We start from the raw sequence: 18,864 nt of genomic DNA, 5'->3' as shown, positions 1-18,864 counted from the left end.
TTTTCCCTCCCAGGATGTAGAAAAATCTATCTTAGTCAATTTTCTTAACCGCCAGGTGGTACAGCCTTTTCCTTCTGCACAACTGATACTGCTTGCTGGCATTTAGTTACACTAGACTTGAGGCACCTGTCCATGGAGCAGAGAGGCACTCTAGAAAGTTCTGGGTAATACAACTGCCACATGAACAGCAACAGAGCCGTTACTGCAGCTAGAGAAGATGGTTCCGTCTCCCAGTTGGCTGATCGCCACTCTGCAACAACCCACAGAGAAGCTTATGTTTGCTCATTTCACAGACAAGGAAGTGGAACACAGAGTGTCAACAAGTATAGGTGAGGGCCATGTCCTGGGCAGAGCTTTCTGATGTTGACATACCTATTCTTAGGGACAGTGGAAGACCGTGTGGTCAGATATGACCACATCCTGTTCTCAGAATAGCCTTTGCTCTAGTCAGTAGCTGGACCGGTTTCCCCAACTCCAGTGTCTGGTCTGTGCTTTCTGTAGTCACTTCCTGGTATTCGCTGTGGCTAGGCTCCTGGATCCTGGGATACACAGTGTCTTTATATAGGAAGGGGCTGTCTTTGCACACAGTCAGCACACATCCTTCACACAATACAGATCATTTCTACACTGTTTACGATGCTCAATGCAACATGCACGCCCTGGAGACAGTTCCAGTTGATAGCACTGTTTATTATATACTTCATATAAATGCATAGCCTGCCCAGTGTCCAGTTCTGGCTGGTACAGTTTTGATGCTCTTGGCAATAATCTTCATGCAGTGCAGTAGTTATCTGTGTCTCTCATACAGTGCACATAGACTAGATGGCTTAATCCAAAGGAAATCCAGTACCAAGATGTCACAGTCTGCCTCCTCCTGAGGCTTGCAGAAAGTGTCTCCTACCGTGTTTTCACAGGCTCACCCTTTTGTATGTGTGTCTTAGTCAATGTTCTATTGCTGCGAAGAGACACCACGACCATGGAAACTCTCATAAAAAAAAGCATTTGGTTTGAGCTGGCTTATAGCTTCAGAGGTTTAGTCTATCATCATTACGGCAGGAAGCGAGGTGGTACACAGGCAGACGTTGTAGCTGAGTTCTGCATCTGGATCTGAAGGCAGCAGGAAGAGAGAAAGCCACTGGGCCTGGCTCAGGCTTCCGAAACCCTAAAACCCACTTCAACGAGGCCACTCCTCCTAATCCTTCTCAAGTTGTGGCTCTCCCTGATAACCAAGCACACAAATGCACGAGCCTATGTGACCCGTTCTTATTCAACTGCCACAGTGTGTCCGTGTTTGTAACTTGAGTTCCTTTTCTTAGAAGGACGGTGAGATTGGATTGGGCCCATGCTGATGACCTCATTCACCTCAGATGTCTTTTTCAAGATTTCCATCTCCAGGTCAGCAAATGGTTGAGGAGGTAAAGATGCTTGCGGCTCAAGATTGGCCGCCTGACTTCAATCCCCAGAGTCTACTGGTTTGGATAAGGGTGGCTCCCACAGTTCATGTTTGGATACTTGGTCCACTGTTGGTGGAACTATCTGGGAAGGATTAGGAAGTTGGAGGTGGTATGTCTCGGGGGGGGGGGGGGGGGCTTTCAGAAGCCTTGTGCGGCTCCCGGTGGGCACACTGTCCACATCGTGCTTGTGGATCAAGACGGGAGCTCTCAGTTGTGCCTGCTTTGCTCTGCCATCCTGGACTCTAACTCTCAGAAACTGGAAGTGCAATTAAATGCTTTTTAAATTGTCTTGGTCACAGTGTTTTGTCATAGCAACAGAATTGTAATGAAGACACTATAAAGGTGGGTAAAGAAACCAAATTCCACAAAGTTGCTTCTGACATCCATATATTCCCTGTAGCCTGGGCATACATGAGTGCTTAAATGTATCTCTCTCTCCCTCTTCTTCTCTCTCTCTCTCTCTCTCTCTCTCTCTCTCTCTCTCTCTCTCTCACACACACACACACACACACACACACACACACACACAGAGTCTCCAAATACAGTCTCACACAGCAGCAGGATCAGAACTTCTATGTGACTAATAATCGATTCAGCCTGCAGCTGCAGTGAGACTCCACAGCTCTTCAGGTGGCCCAGTCCACAAGCTGCTCCCCCAGCCTTTCCCAGGAGTAGGGGAGTGTCTTGAGCCTTTGAACTGCCCACAGATAGGGTGAACCCTGCAGAACTGCGTACTGGCTGAACTCGGGAGGAAAGAATGTAGCTACGCCCATGACACACGTCAATAGGAGTCCTATTTTAAAAACTCAAGTTGGCTCTGAAATGAAAAAGTCAAAGAATGTGGATTGGAAGGCGGGCCACGCAGTGTCCTGGGGAAGGTGTCCTTCCCAAGTGTGGCCAGCAGGGGTCAGATGAGCTCATAAACATCAAGGGCCCCGCCCTGGGAGAAGAAGGAAAAGAACACCAAGAAATCTCCTTTCTTACTCTCTCCATTTCTTGCTCTCGGCTTGCCTTCCCTTCCAGATCCTTCCTGCCTTCAGCCATAGCCCAGAGTGCAACAGTGAAGAGTAACCAGAATTTTGCAACGGGGGCTGGTGAAGAAGAAAGATCCATTAAAAAAAAAAAAACAACATCCTGGTGTGGGGGATGACAGCAATGTAAGACATTTGTGCATGGGCTTTGGGGATGGGATGGCCTCCGCAGTGTGAGGTAGAAGGACACTACACAGAGAATCCCACTTACCGCTGGACCAAGATTTCCCAAGCCAGAGCCACTCAGGAATAGACATTCCCCCTGTGCTGGCAAAGGCAGGGGTCACACTCCTTCCCCTCATACAGCCCCAAGCCCCCCTGCTTGTGGAGAAGAGAGAAGCCAAAAATGACCCACACAAAGTGTGCGTATTGGGCTCAGATCTTTATGTCTGGACCCTGAGCAATAGCCACAATGTGCTTGGATGGACAGAGGCTGAGGCAGGTTGGAGAACAGCCTCCAAAGACACGCATGTCCTAATTCTGTGACCTCTGTGGCTAAGGGACATTGAAGGCATGGTTGTCAAGGATCTTGAGACGGCAGAAGATTCTAGGTTACTGAGCACAATTTGTCCTAGGGTCTTTTGTGAGGAGGAGACAGGAGGCTTAAGGCAGGAGCTGTGTAGCCATGCCTTAGAGCTTCCCTAGATTGATTGATTTGCAATAGAACATTATAAATATGATGGCAGGAAGTACAGATGCCTCTCGATTCTGGAGACAGCTGAGGAGGGGGTCCTCTATCTTCCATGGAGGAACACAGCCCACAATGACCTCCAGAGCCACACACTAGTCCATGTGCATTAGGAATTTTGTGCTGCTATGATCACAGATCACAACCATGCTGGCAGCAATGTGTCCTAGCAGGAGCCAATACACACATGCTGGTGCGGGCGGCTGTCCTGGTTTTGATCTGGTGGGACGTTTCTTTTATTGACCACCGTTCCTCTTTCAATTGGTGTGGCCCTGGCTAAAGAGTGATGGCCACAGAAGGAAGGAGGGCTCCTGAGAGCATACAAAATAGAAGGGTGGCATCTTCGAGTGTGGGGGTGGGGAGTCTTTAGTTCCTGGAAGGAAGGCGGTTCCTCTGTTCTCTTCAGCCCAGCACGCATGTCGCAATGTGGTGTGCTAATCCGGACCTCCGCTCTGATTTCCAAAGGCAGGCTGGCAGGGTAGCAGATCCACAGCTGGCAGTAACCAAGGCATGAGCCATGGCAATACCCCCGAATATCAAGTGTATCTTGTGCTTCTCCAAGTCGCGGCAGACAAGGGACTAGGATGCCTCTGTAATCATCATCACAGCCTCATGCCTTGGCTTGGCGCAGTCACCTCTTGCTGACTAGCTGGTGTTGGCTCAGTGGCTCGAGATCCAGTTCTTCCAGTTAAAGGCCGAGTTGGCCCCGTGGGTCAGTGTCTTCACTGGCGGGTTCACCAGCTCCCATTTTCCTTCCTCTTTGTCTTCTTCACAGAAACACATCCCCAGAGATGGGATCTGGAAGAGGGTTAAAATGTTTATTGTGTTCTGTTACATGTCAATCAACATCAGGGTGCTTCTTAAGCCCACTGATAATGCTTCTATGTTATGGAGGAGACCAGATGGTGCCAGGCTTCCAGGGTGCCATGGAACCAATGCCAACCTCTATCATGTTACTTCCATCTGGGGATGATCGGCCCTCCCAACAATGGAACCAGGGTGAGATTGGTCATAACTTGGAGTAGGGCTGCTAAGCGTTCTGGGAGCCATGGGTCAGTCCTCTTTTCCTACAGAATTACCTGGTCCACAAGCCTATGGAACCCTGCCAGCTAGCTACAGAGTACCTTATTCCTGCGTCACTGCAGGCTCAGGACTGAGGCTTCAGACCACGGAATAGAGAACAAAGTGAACCCTTAGACCCCCATGCCTTCATCTGTAAGTGGATCTGGCCCGGGGATCCTTGTGTTGAAGGCTTTCCTGTCCACATGCCTTTCCTACCCCACCTCACCCACTTTTTAATGTCTAAGAATTCTTTGGTCAGCCAAGATTTGCAAAAATCCCAATATGCATGGAGAAATCTGAGACCGCCATGCAGTGACAGAATGACGGGCCCGTCCCACGGCTCCAGCAGACATGCCCTGCACGGGAGCAGGTGGGCACATTCGCATGGTGCTGCCAGTCCTGGTTCAGTTGGATGCTTGTTTTCTTTCTACAGAGAGTGCTACAACCCTGTGCTTGCTTTACTCGGCGGTAAAGGCATAAGAGGCACACATACCTTTCTTACCAACTGGGCAAAATCTCCACATTCTCTGGGTGGGAGCCTGAGGAGTGGCCTAGTGCAGGAGTCGAGTGCTGAGCTATGGCTCACGATGAGGGTGACACCCACTGTAGACAACACACCCCAAGGTCAGAGCAGGCACAGAGAGCGCTTTGCAAGACAGAGGGCTCCTCAGAGTCTTGCAGGCCCAGCTACCGTGCCCGTGTGAGGTGGTGGACTGGGAAGCAGTGTTGGTGGGTAGACTCAGACATTTGTCCGTGATTTGGAGTGCCCTGCCTCCCACCTGCAGCCTGGGGATAGGGCTCAGTGCCTGTGTGCCAGCTTCAGAGATGGCATAAAGGGGATCCGAGCCACTCTCCTCTGTGGCTGGCTGCCTAGGTCCTGTCAGCCATAGGAGGGGTATGTGTTGGCTACCACCCAGACCAATCCAATCTCTTTAGCTGCCTTGTCACTGGGAGCCTGAGACGGTGTCTGCATTAGATAAGGATTTGCAGTGTCCCTGGGCTCAGGAGCCTTCTCAGGTGACATGATGGGTGTGGGACCCAGCACCTCTGTGTGTCTTTGTGCTGGACAAGGTGAAGCTGGGAGAGCTGGGACCATGGCTGGTGGTTAGGGCAGGTGAACTGTGACTCAGCCTCACTTTTCTTAGGCATCGGCCGCTCCATCTTTCTGTCTTTCCGGGTTCCTGTTGTTCCCTTCAAATTAATCTAGTCTTTGGGCATGGATAGTCACTGAAGATCCTGGTGTCCTTTAGGGCCCATCAGTGCTCAGCACCAGAGCGTGCAGGCCCAAGTAACAAGGGGTATGTGTGCTGCATCTACTCCCTGTCGTGGTGGAGAGGAGATATTATCCTGGCCAGAACTTGGGGGTGGGGACATTAACAGCCCAGAAATCAGCCAATCCCATCCCAGAGAACCCCGAGGGTGTTCCTCCTCAAACCAGTGGGACACTCACTGTCCTGGGGGCATGTGCTGATGATCTGTCCCATGCTCACGGTGCACCTTTCCACGTACTGGTCATAGCTCTCGGCTGGCATGAGGGAGCAGCGGGGGAAGGCAGGCCTGAAAGGAGGGTGCAGAGAGACATGGCTGCTGTCCTAGAGCCTTCTGGTGGCCATCTGTGTGTGTGCTGGAGTGGCTAAGAGGGACCACGATCCTCCAGATGGCCTACCAGGCAGGGCTCATGAGGGCATGGCCAGCAGGGGCTCCTGGGTGTGCTCCGTACCAGCAGAGGACTATGCTACCCCCAGCATGGATGCTCACTGAGCAACAGGAAAACTGTAACTCCTAGTCTACCCAGAAAAGGACAAAGACACTCCCCTTCACTGGGACCCCTTTCTGGATGAGGTCCATCTGTGTCCATCCTTATGGGGTCAGTTTTAGCAGGAGCACCCCATCTCCCACATATGGTCAGGTTCCCCAGCCTCCATCGTCTCCAGGTGATGTGTGTAGCTGAAGCTGCCTCACCAGGAGTCTTGTTGGTTTAGCCGAGCAAGACCACAACCTTCAAGCCATTTCCCATGGCCTCCCCGCTGCTTATGCTATATCCATGGCTCATTCTCCCTCACTCTTCACCGCAGAGCCCCACCTAGTAGCTAGATTTTCTTTAAGAAGACCTAGAGAAGCGTGAGTGGTGGAGAATGGGAAGGCACCTACCTGTAATCAGGGTCAATGTTGAAGTTCGCCTCTTTCAGCTCCTCCAAGGTCAGGAAGGTTGGAGTGGCCTTGCTGGCCTCCCACTTCATCCATTCGAAGACTCCAGGCTCAACTCTTATCTTCAGCTTCTTCTCAAGTTTGAGTTCTGGGGTTAGCGGAAAACAAGCGTGGACGTCACCTAAAGAAGTTTCTTCATGCTAGACCCACCATACTAGTTAGTGGTTTTGTCAGCTCAACACAAGGCAGACATCTGGGAAGAGATCCGCCATCGAGAACATGCCTCCTTGAGAGTGGTCTGCAGGGCGAGTCCCTAACTGTTCTGAAATTCACTACATAGAGTCCTTAAACTCAGAGACTTGCCGTCTCTGTACCCCAAGTGCTGAGACTGAAGGTGTGCACCACTATGCCTGTTTCCTCGATCAATTACTGGGATGGGAGGGCCAAAAGCACCGTGGGTGGTGCTGTGCTTAGACAGGCGATTCTGAGCACTGTAAGAAAGCAGTCTGAGCTCCTCCATGGCTTCAGCTCCTGCCTCCAGGTTCCTGCTTTGAGTTCCCATCAAAGCTTCTCTGACTGGTGGGTGTGTCATGGAAGTATAAGTCAAATACACCTCTTCCTCCCCCCGTTGGATTGGTTAGTGTTTTATCACAGTAATGGAAAAACAAACTAGGGCACCAACCTATACACGAGCCCAGGGAAACCCTTCACAAACGTGTCTCTTGCCTGGCAAATGGCATCCTGGGATGTAAGCACAGCACTGCTGTCTCTGAGACCCAAACCACCAGGCAGGGACTACACTGCTTTGCTAGGGGACACCATAGGCAGCAGGCCCAACATAGGGTGTGACTCTAACTCTAGATACAGCTCATTCAACCCATGCCACAGCCTTGATAGAATGATACGGTGATAGTAACAGGGAGCCCTGGTGGGCAAGAGGTAATGGGTTGGAGAGAAACACCTGGAACATTCCGATTCCTCACAGCTCACCCTCCCCAAGCATTTTCTATCTTGACCGAAAGACCCATCAAGTAAGGCTGTCTGGGATGAAATTGTAATGGAGAGGGGTTCTGACTGGGGGCAGGGACCCTGCCTCCTAACTGCTGACCTTGGACGGGAACGTTGTTCTGCAGTGAACAAGGAGGGTCTCCATCCCCTGCTGTGTACACTTTCATGACCCCCTAAGTGTGGGCAGAACCCGTGTGACCCCCAGCTTCCCACGTGGCTATATCACATTGCATGACTGAGGGGATCTGCTAATGGGTCCCTGACAGCCAGGTGACGCTGGACAGCTCCCTTTGAGCATCAACCCTGCTCCTGGATGTCATGCATGTTGGATCTAGAAGGGTCTACAACAGCCCCAGCTCTCTAGGTTCGTGCGTGTTCCTTTATAATTACTGAGACACCTGGGGGAAAGGAGCCAGAGGAGCAAAGTATGATGACAGACATTGACCCTCTGACACCAGTTCCCATGGGTCGGTCCTACAACCCTAGCGTTCTAGAATGTTAGTTGCTCATTTCTTTCAAGCAGCCCCAGAAGGCAGTTTCTAACTGCCTATTGGCTTAGATGTGGCCTTCCCTGCCCATCATCTCATTCACCCCACCCCTCCTTAATCCCCACAGAGAGTGGCCTCAAGATCAATGACCCACCTTCCAGGATGTGCTTGGCTGTCTGCACACAGCGCAGGGCCGGTGACACATAGACGGCAGTGACTCTGATGCCGCTGTCCAGCAGAGCCTCTCCTGGAAAACAGGAAGTAGGAAACACCCTTCATGCACCAGCCCAGGATGAGGGCTTGTCATGGCCGTGGGCAGGGAAGAATGAGGCTCCTACCATGGCTGTCCATATCTGCGGGATCCCCCACCAGGTTAGGGGAGAAATTGCAACTGTGATCAGCAATTGTTCTTGTGACTACATTGTATTGTATGGTGGAGGGGGCTGACCCGGGGTTAGTGAACTCACGGGTAGTGGAGGTTCCTCCTAGCTGGTCACAGAGCAGGAATGAGAGGAAACCAAAGGGGGATGTACTTGGCATATGACCCATAGTCCTTGGTTGTGTTGAAACATGGAGGGGCCCATGTTATAAGGCATGGGTGTGGCCTCAGAAGCAGAGCGTGGCCAGTAGCTGCCAGGGAAGGTCCCAGGGCTGCATTCCTAAGGACCTGAGTTCTGCTCACAGCCTGGGTGAGTCTAGAAGGAGACCTGGGCTCCAGATAGAAGTGACTCTGTGGGCTGAGAATCCACCATGCGCTGCTTAAGTCAGGTCTGCACTGTAGGCTTAGCATGAACATTGCTTTATATAGTTACGGTCTTTTAGTTGGTCACTTCAAGGCTAGTCATGGCTTGTGGAATGACAAGCTGTAATCCAATTGTGTTTTTATGTGACATCAGAAGCCCAGCTGGTGGCAAAGGAAGCTCCATGGCACAAGAGGGATCTGGCATGAAAGCCAGGAGGCTTGGGGATTGTCAGCGATAGGCAAGCTGGAGTATTTACCCCTGGTGCCCGAGGATGGGACTTTAGTCAGCCCTCCTCGTCTGTGATCTGTATCTAAGGATTGATAGGGTTCAAAATTATCAGAAAACACGATTGTGCTGACTATGCAGATTTCATGCAAAATTTATGGTCTTTTGTTTTTTAATATAAAGGATTTGAGTACCCATTGACTATGACCATGGAGGATCCTGGAAACTATCCCCCAGCATCCCATGGGGCAACAGAGAACAAGTTAAAATAAGGCTGGACTCTATACCAATGTGTCTTCTGTAAAGGAGAAGGCTGAGTAGAGACACAGATACAGAGGGATGATGGGAAGGCACAGGGCAAAGATGCCATGGAGCCACAGAGAAGGACAGGTCTTCCTTATAGCCTCAGAAGGAACCATCTGCTGGTACCATGACCTTGGGGACTTCAACCTTAGCATTGTCAGGTGACTAATGATGTTTAAGCCACCCAGGCTTTGGTACTTATACAGCAGCTTGGGATGCTCACCACCCATACAAGACACACACACTGAGAACTGTTCAAACATTTCCATGAGTGTTTAGGCATGAAGACAGGACTTTTAGGAGACACACACACGACACATGCATGCACATGTGTTCATCAGCCACATTGCCCTAAGAGAGAAGGGATCCTTTCAGCTGTGTGCAGCTTGTGTGTCCCAAGCCCAGAATCAACTGTTGCTTCACTGGGAGCCTGAAACAGTCATAGAATGAATGCAGAATGTTCATCGAGAAAGCTGGCAGGGAAACAATGTGTACTCACGTAGGTGAGAAGGAGGAGAGCTGGTTCTGCTGGGTTCCTTTAGCTGGCCAACCAGGGACTGGGCTGTCCATTTGTTCCCTTAGGCTCAGCTTTCCGAATTTATAAGATGTGCACCAGGCAAGTTCAGCAATCTCCTCAGCTCCCCAAATTAGATCTCATGGAAGGAGTGACTAGCCATTCTTAACTCAAAGTTCTGAGGGACAGTGCAATATAACCTGTGAAGGAGTGTGCCTTCACAGTGTGTGTGTGTGTGTGTGTGTGTGTGTGTGTATGCATGTATATGGGGGTCGGAGGTCAACCTCCAAAGCCATCCTCAAGAATGCTCTTCACCCTTTAAGACAGCATTTCTCACTGTCCTGGAACTCACTGTGTAGGCTAGGCTGGCTGGCCTAGGAGCTGGCTGGCCAGCAAACCCTGGGGGGCAACCTGTCTCTGTGTTTCTTGCATGGGGAATATGAGGGCGTGTCACCACACCCAACTTTTTCATGTAGGTTCTGAGGATCAAACTTGTGCTTGCACAGCAAACCCTTGGCTGACTGTGCCATCTCCTCAGCTCGGTTTTAATTTTGTAAGTGATGCTCTTGGTGTATGTAGTTTTCATTGATTGTCCTCTCTCTACAGTGCCCCCTCCCTATATTTTATTGCTTGCATCACCAACCATCCATTACTAGATCAGATTGCTGCACTTTTGGTCCCTAACTGTGTGACCCTGGATAAAATCACTGACAGCTCTGTGGTTTGAATGAGAGTGCCCCCACCCTGGGCTCACATATTTGAATATTTGGGCCCCAGTTAGTGGAACTGTTTGGGAAGGATTAGGAGGTGTGGCCTTATTGGAGGAGGTGTGTCACTGGGGGAGGGAATTGAGGTTTAAAAAGCTTAAGTCAGGCCCAGGATCCTTCTGCTTCCTGCCTGTGGATCAGATGTAAGCTCTCGGCTACTGTTCCAGTCCATGCCTGCCTGCCTATCGGCATGCTCCCTGCCATGATGCTCATGGACTAACCCTCTGAAATTATAAGCAATCCCTCAAGCAAATGCTTCCTTTTATTAATTGCATGGTCACATATCTTCATAGCAATAGGACAGTAACTAAGACCATCTCTGTGTCCCTGGAAGGGCAGAGTATGGAAGATGCCAGTACTGATGTCAAAGGATGCACGGCGGGGGCTCAGTGTGTACAGCTAAGATCATTGTTAGCACTGTTACTCTCTGGTAGGAATGCTCTTAAACATACCAGCAAGTCTGGCCTGGAAAATTCCACAGGACGATAAAGGCGGATCATTTTCAAAGTCTTTGATGCCATTGCTCCTCCTGGGCAGGCTGCGGGGGAAGTTCAGGTCCGGCCTGTAGTATTTTCCTAAGGTAGAAACAAGTAGAAGACTGATGGGGGAGTGTCATATATCAATCTGTTGATTTCCTTGGTTAAGCAATAAAGAAACTGCTAGGCCCATTTGATAGGCCCACCCTTAGGTGGGTGGAGTAAACAGAAGGGAAGGCTGGGAGGAAGAGGAAGTGAGGTCAGACCCGACAGCTCTCCTCTCGGGAGCAGACGCAAGAGAGACGCCATGCTACCTGCTCCAGGGAAGACGCACACCATGCCCCAGCTCCGACCCAGGATGGACTTAGGCTAGAATCTTCCCGGTAAGCGCACCTAGGGGCGCTACACAGATGATTAGAAATGGGCCAGAGCAGTGTTTAAAAGAATACAGTGTCCGTGTAATTATTTCGGGGCATAAGCTAGCCGGGCAGGGCAGGCGGCTGGGGTGTTTGGGGACGCAACCCTGCCGCCGCGCTCATATTACTACAGAAGACATCTGGGAACATTGAGTCAGATCCCTTTGTCTCTCAAGACCCCTAAACCGAGATCCACATGGGAAGGTTATTGTCTAAGCCTTGCCAGTGTTGTTTGTTTCTAGAATGTTCTCTGTGATGTGAACTCAGCTCATGGAGCAAATATTGCTTTTCAGGCCTGTGACATATTCTCAAATGCAGAACACATGGGTTTGAGCCCAGGGACCAGGGACCCATTTTGTCTTCTCAGCGCTTATCACTCACACAAGGGGAGGAAATGTGTCTCTCCAGGACAGGCTTCTGAGGGGGTATCAGTGTGTAGTGTGAAGCCTCTAGTGTGTATTGCTGCTGCTAGGACAGTACACACTTGGCTGGAAGTGCCCCATATTGGAAATTCTTTAGTCAGGTGTTTGAATGCAGAATATGGGCTGCATGACACCCTGGTCTCCTTGAATTTGACAGTGACCTCTAAAATCTGTCAACCTGTTGGAAATTCTGACCATTAGCTCTGAGCTGTGGGACCAGAAACAAGCGGCGTAACCTGTCTCACCAGAGAAAAGGGGAAATCAGAATTGTCACAGGTCACTGAGCTGATGCCAAGGGCTTGGCTCAGACACGTGACCAATGTGTATGTGGGTGGGTTTCCGTATCCATACAAGGGACATCAAAGCCTTGGGGCACTGCCATTTCCCGCAGCAGCTCTGCCGCGGTGGCTCCACAGGACAGACTGTTGGGATTTAGGGTTCCTCGAGGACACGTGGGCTGTCTAGAGTCTTCTGGACCCAACCCACCGTCGGCGGTAGTGCACTGCTGTAGCCACGACTTCCCAAAGACCTGGTCCACTCTCTCCCCGTGGCGTATTACCAGCACCCCTCTCCTCATGATGGTAGCCTGGGGTGGAAACAATGGGACACAGAGTCGTCAGTCAGACTCCCTCTACAGTATCCACCAGTCGTTGCCTAGAGACAGAGTCTCTCACAAGATGCTCAGCAGCTAGAGTCAGGCTGCCAGCCTCCACAGTGATGAGGCTGGGGGATTGCTTCCGTTTCTCCCTAAGTTTAATTTCCTGGATACCATGACATCATAAAGGAGATGAAAAGAGGACTCACTCTGTCACAGACATGTACTTTTCAACTTTTTTTTGTCTCTTCCAAGTATCTATCTATCTATCTATCTATCTATCTATCTATCTATCTATCTCCTTTATTACTCCCTCCCTTCCTTTTCTCCCTCCCTACCTCTTTCCCTCCCTCTCTTCCTTTCCCCTCTTTCTTTCTTGCTATTTCCTTTCTTTCCTGTCTCTCTCTCTTTCTTTCATTTATTAATCTATTAATTGTTTCCTCATTTGCTGCTCCTCTGAGGAGCCCTCCAGGACTACCCATGTTTGAATCTGTCTCAGGGCAGCTTTCTCGTAGTGCCCAGGTGTGTGTTTTGCCTCTGAGCACCCAGGCAAGAAGCCTTGCTCTTCTTCCTCATCGCCTTCCTCTAGCTGGCCAGTCTCTGCTTGTCCAAGTGGTCTTTGTGAGTAGGACAGCCATCCTGAAGGGCACCTGAGGTGGGCTGAGGACCCCCGTAGGACCAAAATTCACAGATGCTCAAGTCCCTTGCATAAAATGACATGATATTTGCACTGAACATAGACACATCCCCTGTGTATTCTAACTCATCTGCAGGCAACTTAAACACCTAATGCCATTTAATGCTATGTGAACAATAGCTATGCTGTATTGTTAGAGTACAATGGCAGGGAAACTCTGTATGTGCTCAGAACTGGTGAAGCCACTGTCTGTCTTTCTGTCTTCCTTCCTTCCTTCCTTCCTTCCTTCCTTCCTTCCTTCCTTCCTTCCTTCCTTCCTACCTTCCCTCTTCCCTCCTTCCTTCTTTCCTTTCTTTCTTCCTTGTTTTTCTTTTGAGACATGTTCTGACACTGTAGCCCAGGCTGCCCTGGAACTTTCTATGTACCCCAGGATGGTCTCAAACTCACAGCTATCCTCCTGCCTCTACCTCTCAAGTACTGGGATTAGATATATGTCACCACAGTCAGTTTGGATCTTGAATGTTACTCAAAGGCTTGCATGTAGAAGGCTTGCTTACCAGCCTATGGTACTACCAAGACAGGGACCTTTAAGAAACAGGGCACTGGACTAGAGACTTTGAAGAGCTATTGGGACCCAGGCCTTTCCTCTCTTTGCTTTCTGGCCTCTATCAGGCAGCCAAGTCTCTTCTACTGTCTGTATCCATCATGGTAAGTTGTACCACCACAGGCCCAAAGCAACAGGGCCCAATGAGGATGGACTGAAGACTCCGAGACCATAACAAATGAACCAAGACAAACCTTTCATTTTGTGAAGCTGGCCATTTTAGGTATTCTGTTGCAATACTGGGAAGCTGAGGAAGACAAGAAGCAGTCTTCTATAACGTTTTCCACCCCTACTTGGTTGAATCAATGGGGTACAGAGGCCATATTTTATTTTGTTTGAATTCTTGCCTGACAGTGTCTATGCCCTCCTTTTTGGGTTGTCCTTTGCACCTCACAGTCCAGGGCACAGGCCTACTATGCTCTTGGGGAAGCCTGTGCTTTGCAGAGTATCTTGGGGGGGCCTTAGCAGTGGGTATCATTCTTCAGGAGGGGCTCCTATGTGTGGGGGTCCATCCTCATTTGGGAGAAAAGCCAAACTCTGGCAGTCATGTCTAGCAGGGTGCTAAACCAGCAAGCACAGTTTACTCACAAAAAACAAAATAAAACAACAAACAAACAAGCAAAACCCAGGGTCCTGTTACCTGCAGAGCCTGTATGCTGCTAATGTTCCTTGACATGGATGGAGGGTGGAACTCCCCATTTCTTCTGCTGCTGGCGTCACCGTCTTTCCTGGAGTTCAGGTCCATGGCTAGACTGAATGTGTATGTCCTGTGGGGGAAGAGGAGAGGCAGTGAATAGAGACATAACCATGGTATCTGATCATAGATGTTCCTGGGAATATCTTCATCAACCTCTGCAGTGAGGATCAAGACCACGAAATAAAGTCAAGTCTGCAGCATGCAGTGACTCTGAAGTGGACAGGTCCCCTGTGGTTGACTCTCCTCAACCATCCATGAGGTATGTTTTTATTTCTTAGCTCTTTTCTTACAACAGATTATCACATGGCAACCAACAGCTCCCCATGGTTCCAGCCCGAAACCTGTCTAGAGCTACATGGCATCATTCATCCTGCATCTTGGCTGCCGCTGTCTGCCTGACAGCTGTGACCAAGTCCTGGGCTGTCTGTGACTTTGTCGTATTTCTGTTCAGCTGGAATCTCCAACTTGCCCCTGAATGATCTGGAAAGCCCCATCCCACTCTCTCGGAGAATCTCCAACAAAGAAAAGGTGCCAAAAACCCCCAATTTTCCATTCCTGGTGACTACTGCAACTTCCTCTCCTGTTGTCTACAGCCCGTGTCCCTGACTAAACATTCCAGCTTTTGACCGTACCTGGGCAATCCAGCTGGTGGCAGACACATCATCACCCCTAGCCTACAGCATATATAATTTCCCTGGTTTAGTTTGGGTGTGTGGCTTCTCCAGCCTCTATTTCTGGAACTGGAGAACCCATCCAGGAGTTGCTTTGTTCAAATAAGCCTGTTCTTATACTTTTTCAATTTGACTTAATCTGGCTTACTGTGTTGGTGGAGAAACCTATTATCCAGGTTCAGAAAGTCTATTAATTTTGACATAGTTCATGCATTTAAATGTTTTATTTTGTTTTATGTAAATGGAAGCTTTGCCTGTGTGTATGTGTTTGTTATGATCTCAGCCATAGTATGGTTGACACTTCTGGGTTCCAGGGCCATGCAAATGCAGACAAGCCCTCAGGCATAACCCACATGCAGCATGGTTGCATCACCTACATATGATGCAACTGCGTGAGCCCTTGGGTGTATGCATGAACTCCGTCATCTGCATATGAAGTAACCACGTGATCCCTCTGTGCACATGCACTAGGCAGCCCTTAAAAGCTGGACATGCTATCTTCAGCTCTCTCTCTCTCTCTCTGCACATCGACCCACCAGGTCTGCAACCCCCCCTCCCCCATAAACTCCTAAGCAGGTTTGTTGCTTGTTCCGTGTTTTCTTCTCACTTGTGCCAGGTAATTACATTGGTGCCATGACAACCACAACCGTCATCTGTAACAGGGAGCCACAGGTAAACATGGTATCAGGATGGCCCATCTCCTTTCTCTTGGACAATGGAGCCACAATACTCGGTACTGAGGAAATTCTGGGGGTTTACCTCTCCTTCTCTCTTTGCCTACCCATTATACGAGCCTGCTCTGGGCTCTCTGCATGAGCCCCTTCTCCATCCCATTACTAAACCCTTCCAGAGAACCAGCAAGCCCTTATCCAGGCCCCAGCTCTTCATCTCCCAGATTTAACTCGTCCTTTCTCCCTCTATGTAACAGAGAAGGAGGGATATGCCCTTGGGGTCCTAGGACATCAGCTGGGACCTTCCTTTGCATATCTGTCAAAGAAGCTGGACCTCACCACTCAGGGCTGGGCACCCTGCATATGTGCTTTAGCTGCCGCTGAGCTTCTAACTCATGAGTCAAAAAAAACTAACCTTTGGGTCACCCACCACTATCTTCTCCCACCACAATCTGTTCCAGCTCTTAACTTACAAAGGCTTACAACTCTTACCCCCTTCCCGAGTTCTTTCCCTCCATAGTAGAATACGCCACACTCACTTTTCAATGCTGTCTACCCCTTAATGTCTCAAATCTCCTACCTCAGTCTAACACTTATTCCTGCATAGAAACCTTAGAGGATCTACCTCTCCACCCCTCACATATACAGGAGGGCAAACTGTCCCAGTCCACTTACACTTGGTACACAGATGGCAGCTCCTTTTTATGTGAAAGGGCCTATAAGGCAGGCTATGCCATAGTGTCAGATACTGGGGTGATGGAGACACAGGCACTCCCTGCCCATACCACTAATCAGCAGGCTGAGTTAATAGCCCTTACCCCTGCCTTCCAGTTGGCAAAGGTACGATCTTTAAATGTTTACACAGACTCCAAATATGCATTGCCTATTTTCCTATTTCACACAGCTGTCTGGAAGGAGCTTGGGCTTCTTACAGTGAAAGGAGGATCCACAACTAACTCAGGTTACATTATGGACTTGTTAAAAGCCTCCCATCTACCCAAAGTTTTAGGAATTATTCACTGTCGGACTCATCAGACCAACAGTTCCATTATTTCTAAGGGAAATAACCGGGTTGACCAAGCAGCTAGAACAGCAGCATTCCAGAGCCCAAACCTACCTCAATCACCTCAGGGGGTTCATACATTACAGCCCACATTCTCACAGACACCCTGATATCCAGCAAATTCTGCCCTACCTACATCAGCTCTTTCATCCTAATAGCAAAGCTCTGTTTCATTCTGTCAGGGCTCACCTCCAACTCACCCCTGAAGGATTTAGAGTTCTTAAAAGCTATCACTGCCTCTTGTAAAATCTGTCAAAAGTCTGATCCCAAGATCAAATATCATAGCTTCCCTTTTCCTACCTACCAGGCCAGGGGCTCCCTTCCAGGAACTGACTGACGGCTTGATTTTACTCATATGCCCACAGTCAGACAAGTTAAATATCTCCTGGTTTTAGTGGACACCATGTCATGGTGGATTGAAGCGTTTCCCACCACTAGCAAGAGGGCTGAGACAGTTTCTGATGTTCTTCTCAGAGAAACTATCCCCTGGTTTGGAATCCCAACCTCTCTTCAGTCAGATAATGAATGGCCCAGAGTTTACTTCCCAGATCTCTCAAACTTTATCTATGGCTCTTAACATTCCTTGGCATTTTCATATCCCAAACCATCCTCAGTCTTCAGGGAAGGTAGAACGAACTAACCATTCCTTAAAAAATGTTCTTGTTAAGATGTCACAGGAGCTTCACCTTGCCTGAATAAAACTTTTGCCTCTGGCCCTTCTTAGGCTTAGGGCTCTCCCCAAAAGACCCCTTTCCATCTCGCCCTTTGAACTCATATATGGGCAGCTGGTTTTAACCCCCGGCCTCTCACCTAAAACCTCTCCCTTTCCTAATCATCTGCGTACTCTGCTGCTCTCCCATCCTCGCTCCCTATTATGGGACTTTACTGACTACTCATTACCTCAACCATGTGCCAATTCATGCCTACTGCTTATTAAAATAGGAGATCGGGTTCTATTCTCTCTCCCAGACCAACGCCCCTCACCCCATTCCCCTAAATGGCAGGGCCCCTTTAAAGTAATTCTTGTAACTCCCACAGCTGCCAAGCTTGAGGGACTCTCTCATTGGATCCACCTGTTTCACCTTAAACCTTTTACTCTTCCAGATCAAGATACCCCCTCGTATACAGTAACTCAAACAGGGCCCTGTTCCCTTATGTTCCAGAGGACACCAAGATCAGCCACCTTTTCTCCAGTTCCAGAAAAATAAAAGTTTCATCACCGCACTCAACTCTCCTGTGCCAAAAACTCCGTCTATTCTCCCTCTTCCTCTTTCTCCTATCTGTATTACCAACTTCTCTATATCTCCAGTGTCATACTTAAATTTCCAGTTAACCACTCAGTTGTTATTACAAGGGCCAACATTAAACATAGAGCTGGAGGTACAAGGATTACGAAAAAGCCCAGGTGGTAAGAAACAATAATGAGTGTGAGGACATTCACAGCCCCAGACTCCAAAAACTCACAAAACAGACTTTAACATAATAGGCTATCACTGATTGCAGCAGTGTCTCCTAATGTTAAGGTAATACCATGATGCTAAAGAGAACAAGTGCCTTAAGATTTGCTTCAGGTAAAACATTGAGGGGTCTAATAATTCCCCCTTCTTTTCCTCCCTCCTCCCCACCGTCTTCTGTTCCAACACAATACTGTCATAATCATAAGCTTTTAATATGTCTAAAATTTATTTCTTTTCAAACATTTTTATAAGCTCCAGGGAGCCAACTGGACCTATTTAAACGGACCAGACTCTAAATGTCCAGAATAAGTATCATTTAATTCTTCCATTTTCATTCCTGGTCTTGGGAACCCCTGAGAAATTCCCTTCTCCATTCCCCCCAAACCTCCCTCTATCTTCCATCTTGGGACTCTCCTCCCTTAATCACCAGGATCTAAAATTTTTCCCAGACATAATTTTCTGCCTTTCCAGCATCTTGTAAGGTCCAAGCCAGCCAGCCAGTTCCACAGAGCCCAGGAAAAACACAAAAGTAATCAGCCACCCCAGGACGTGGTCAAGCATCTTAACTCTCCGATGCCCACAAAATCAGCAGGGAGCAGTCAGTCACTAGAGACCTTATGATGCCCCATTCCCACCCATTAAAGACTCCAAACTCCCCAAATTTTTGCCCCATCCCCACCCATTAAAGATCCCAAACTCTCCAAATTTTTATAATAAACAAAAC

At 49.1% G+C, this 18,864-nt stretch overlaps 1 protein-coding gene across 4 annotated transcripts in view; it reads right to left on the bottom strand.

The window, feature by feature from the left end:
- Positions 1 to 424: 424 nt before the first annotated feature.
- Positions 425 to 18,864, bottom strand: part of Ubash3a (ubiquitin associated and SH3 domain containing A) — a 39,975-nt gene continuing 21,535 nt past the window's right edge. The window contains exons 7-15 of one of the 4 annotated variants that reach the window (XR_012911323.1): positions 14,222 to 14,348; positions 12,232 to 12,331; positions 10,884 to 11,006; positions 8,034 to 8,126; positions 6,387 to 6,531; positions 5,686 to 5,792; positions 4,729 to 4,838; positions 1,961 to 3,971; positions 426 to 1,898 (exon numbers count right to left, since the gene is read on the bottom strand). Coding sequence is in view for 3 of the 4 variants with exons in the window: in XM_075979764.1 (XP_075835879.1) it covers positions 3,834 to 3,971; positions 4,729 to 4,838; positions 5,686 to 5,792; positions 6,387 to 6,531; positions 8,034 to 8,126; positions 10,884 to 11,006; positions 12,232 to 12,331; positions 14,222 to 14,348 (943 nt within the window). In the remaining variant the exon portion in view is untranslated. Of the gene's footprint in view, positions 3,972 to 4,728; positions 4,839 to 5,685; positions 5,793 to 6,386; positions 6,532 to 8,033; positions 8,127 to 10,883; positions 11,007 to 12,231; positions 12,332 to 14,221; positions 14,349 to 18,864 lie in introns of all 4 variants that reach the window. The other 3 variants (XM_075979764.1, XM_075979765.1, XM_075979766.1) reach the window with 3 other exon arrangements.

This window comes from Microtus pennsylvanicus, chromosome 7, assembly GCF_037038515.1.
Source record: "Microtus pennsylvanicus isolate mMicPen1 chromosome 7, mMicPen1.hap1, whole genome shotgun sequence".
Lineage (NCBI taxonomy): Eukaryota > Metazoa > Chordata > Mammalia > Rodentia > Cricetidae > Microtus > Microtus pennsylvanicus.
The sequence above is the reverse complement of the archived record's forward strand: the minus strand, read 5'-3'. Positions and strand labels throughout refer to the sequence as shown.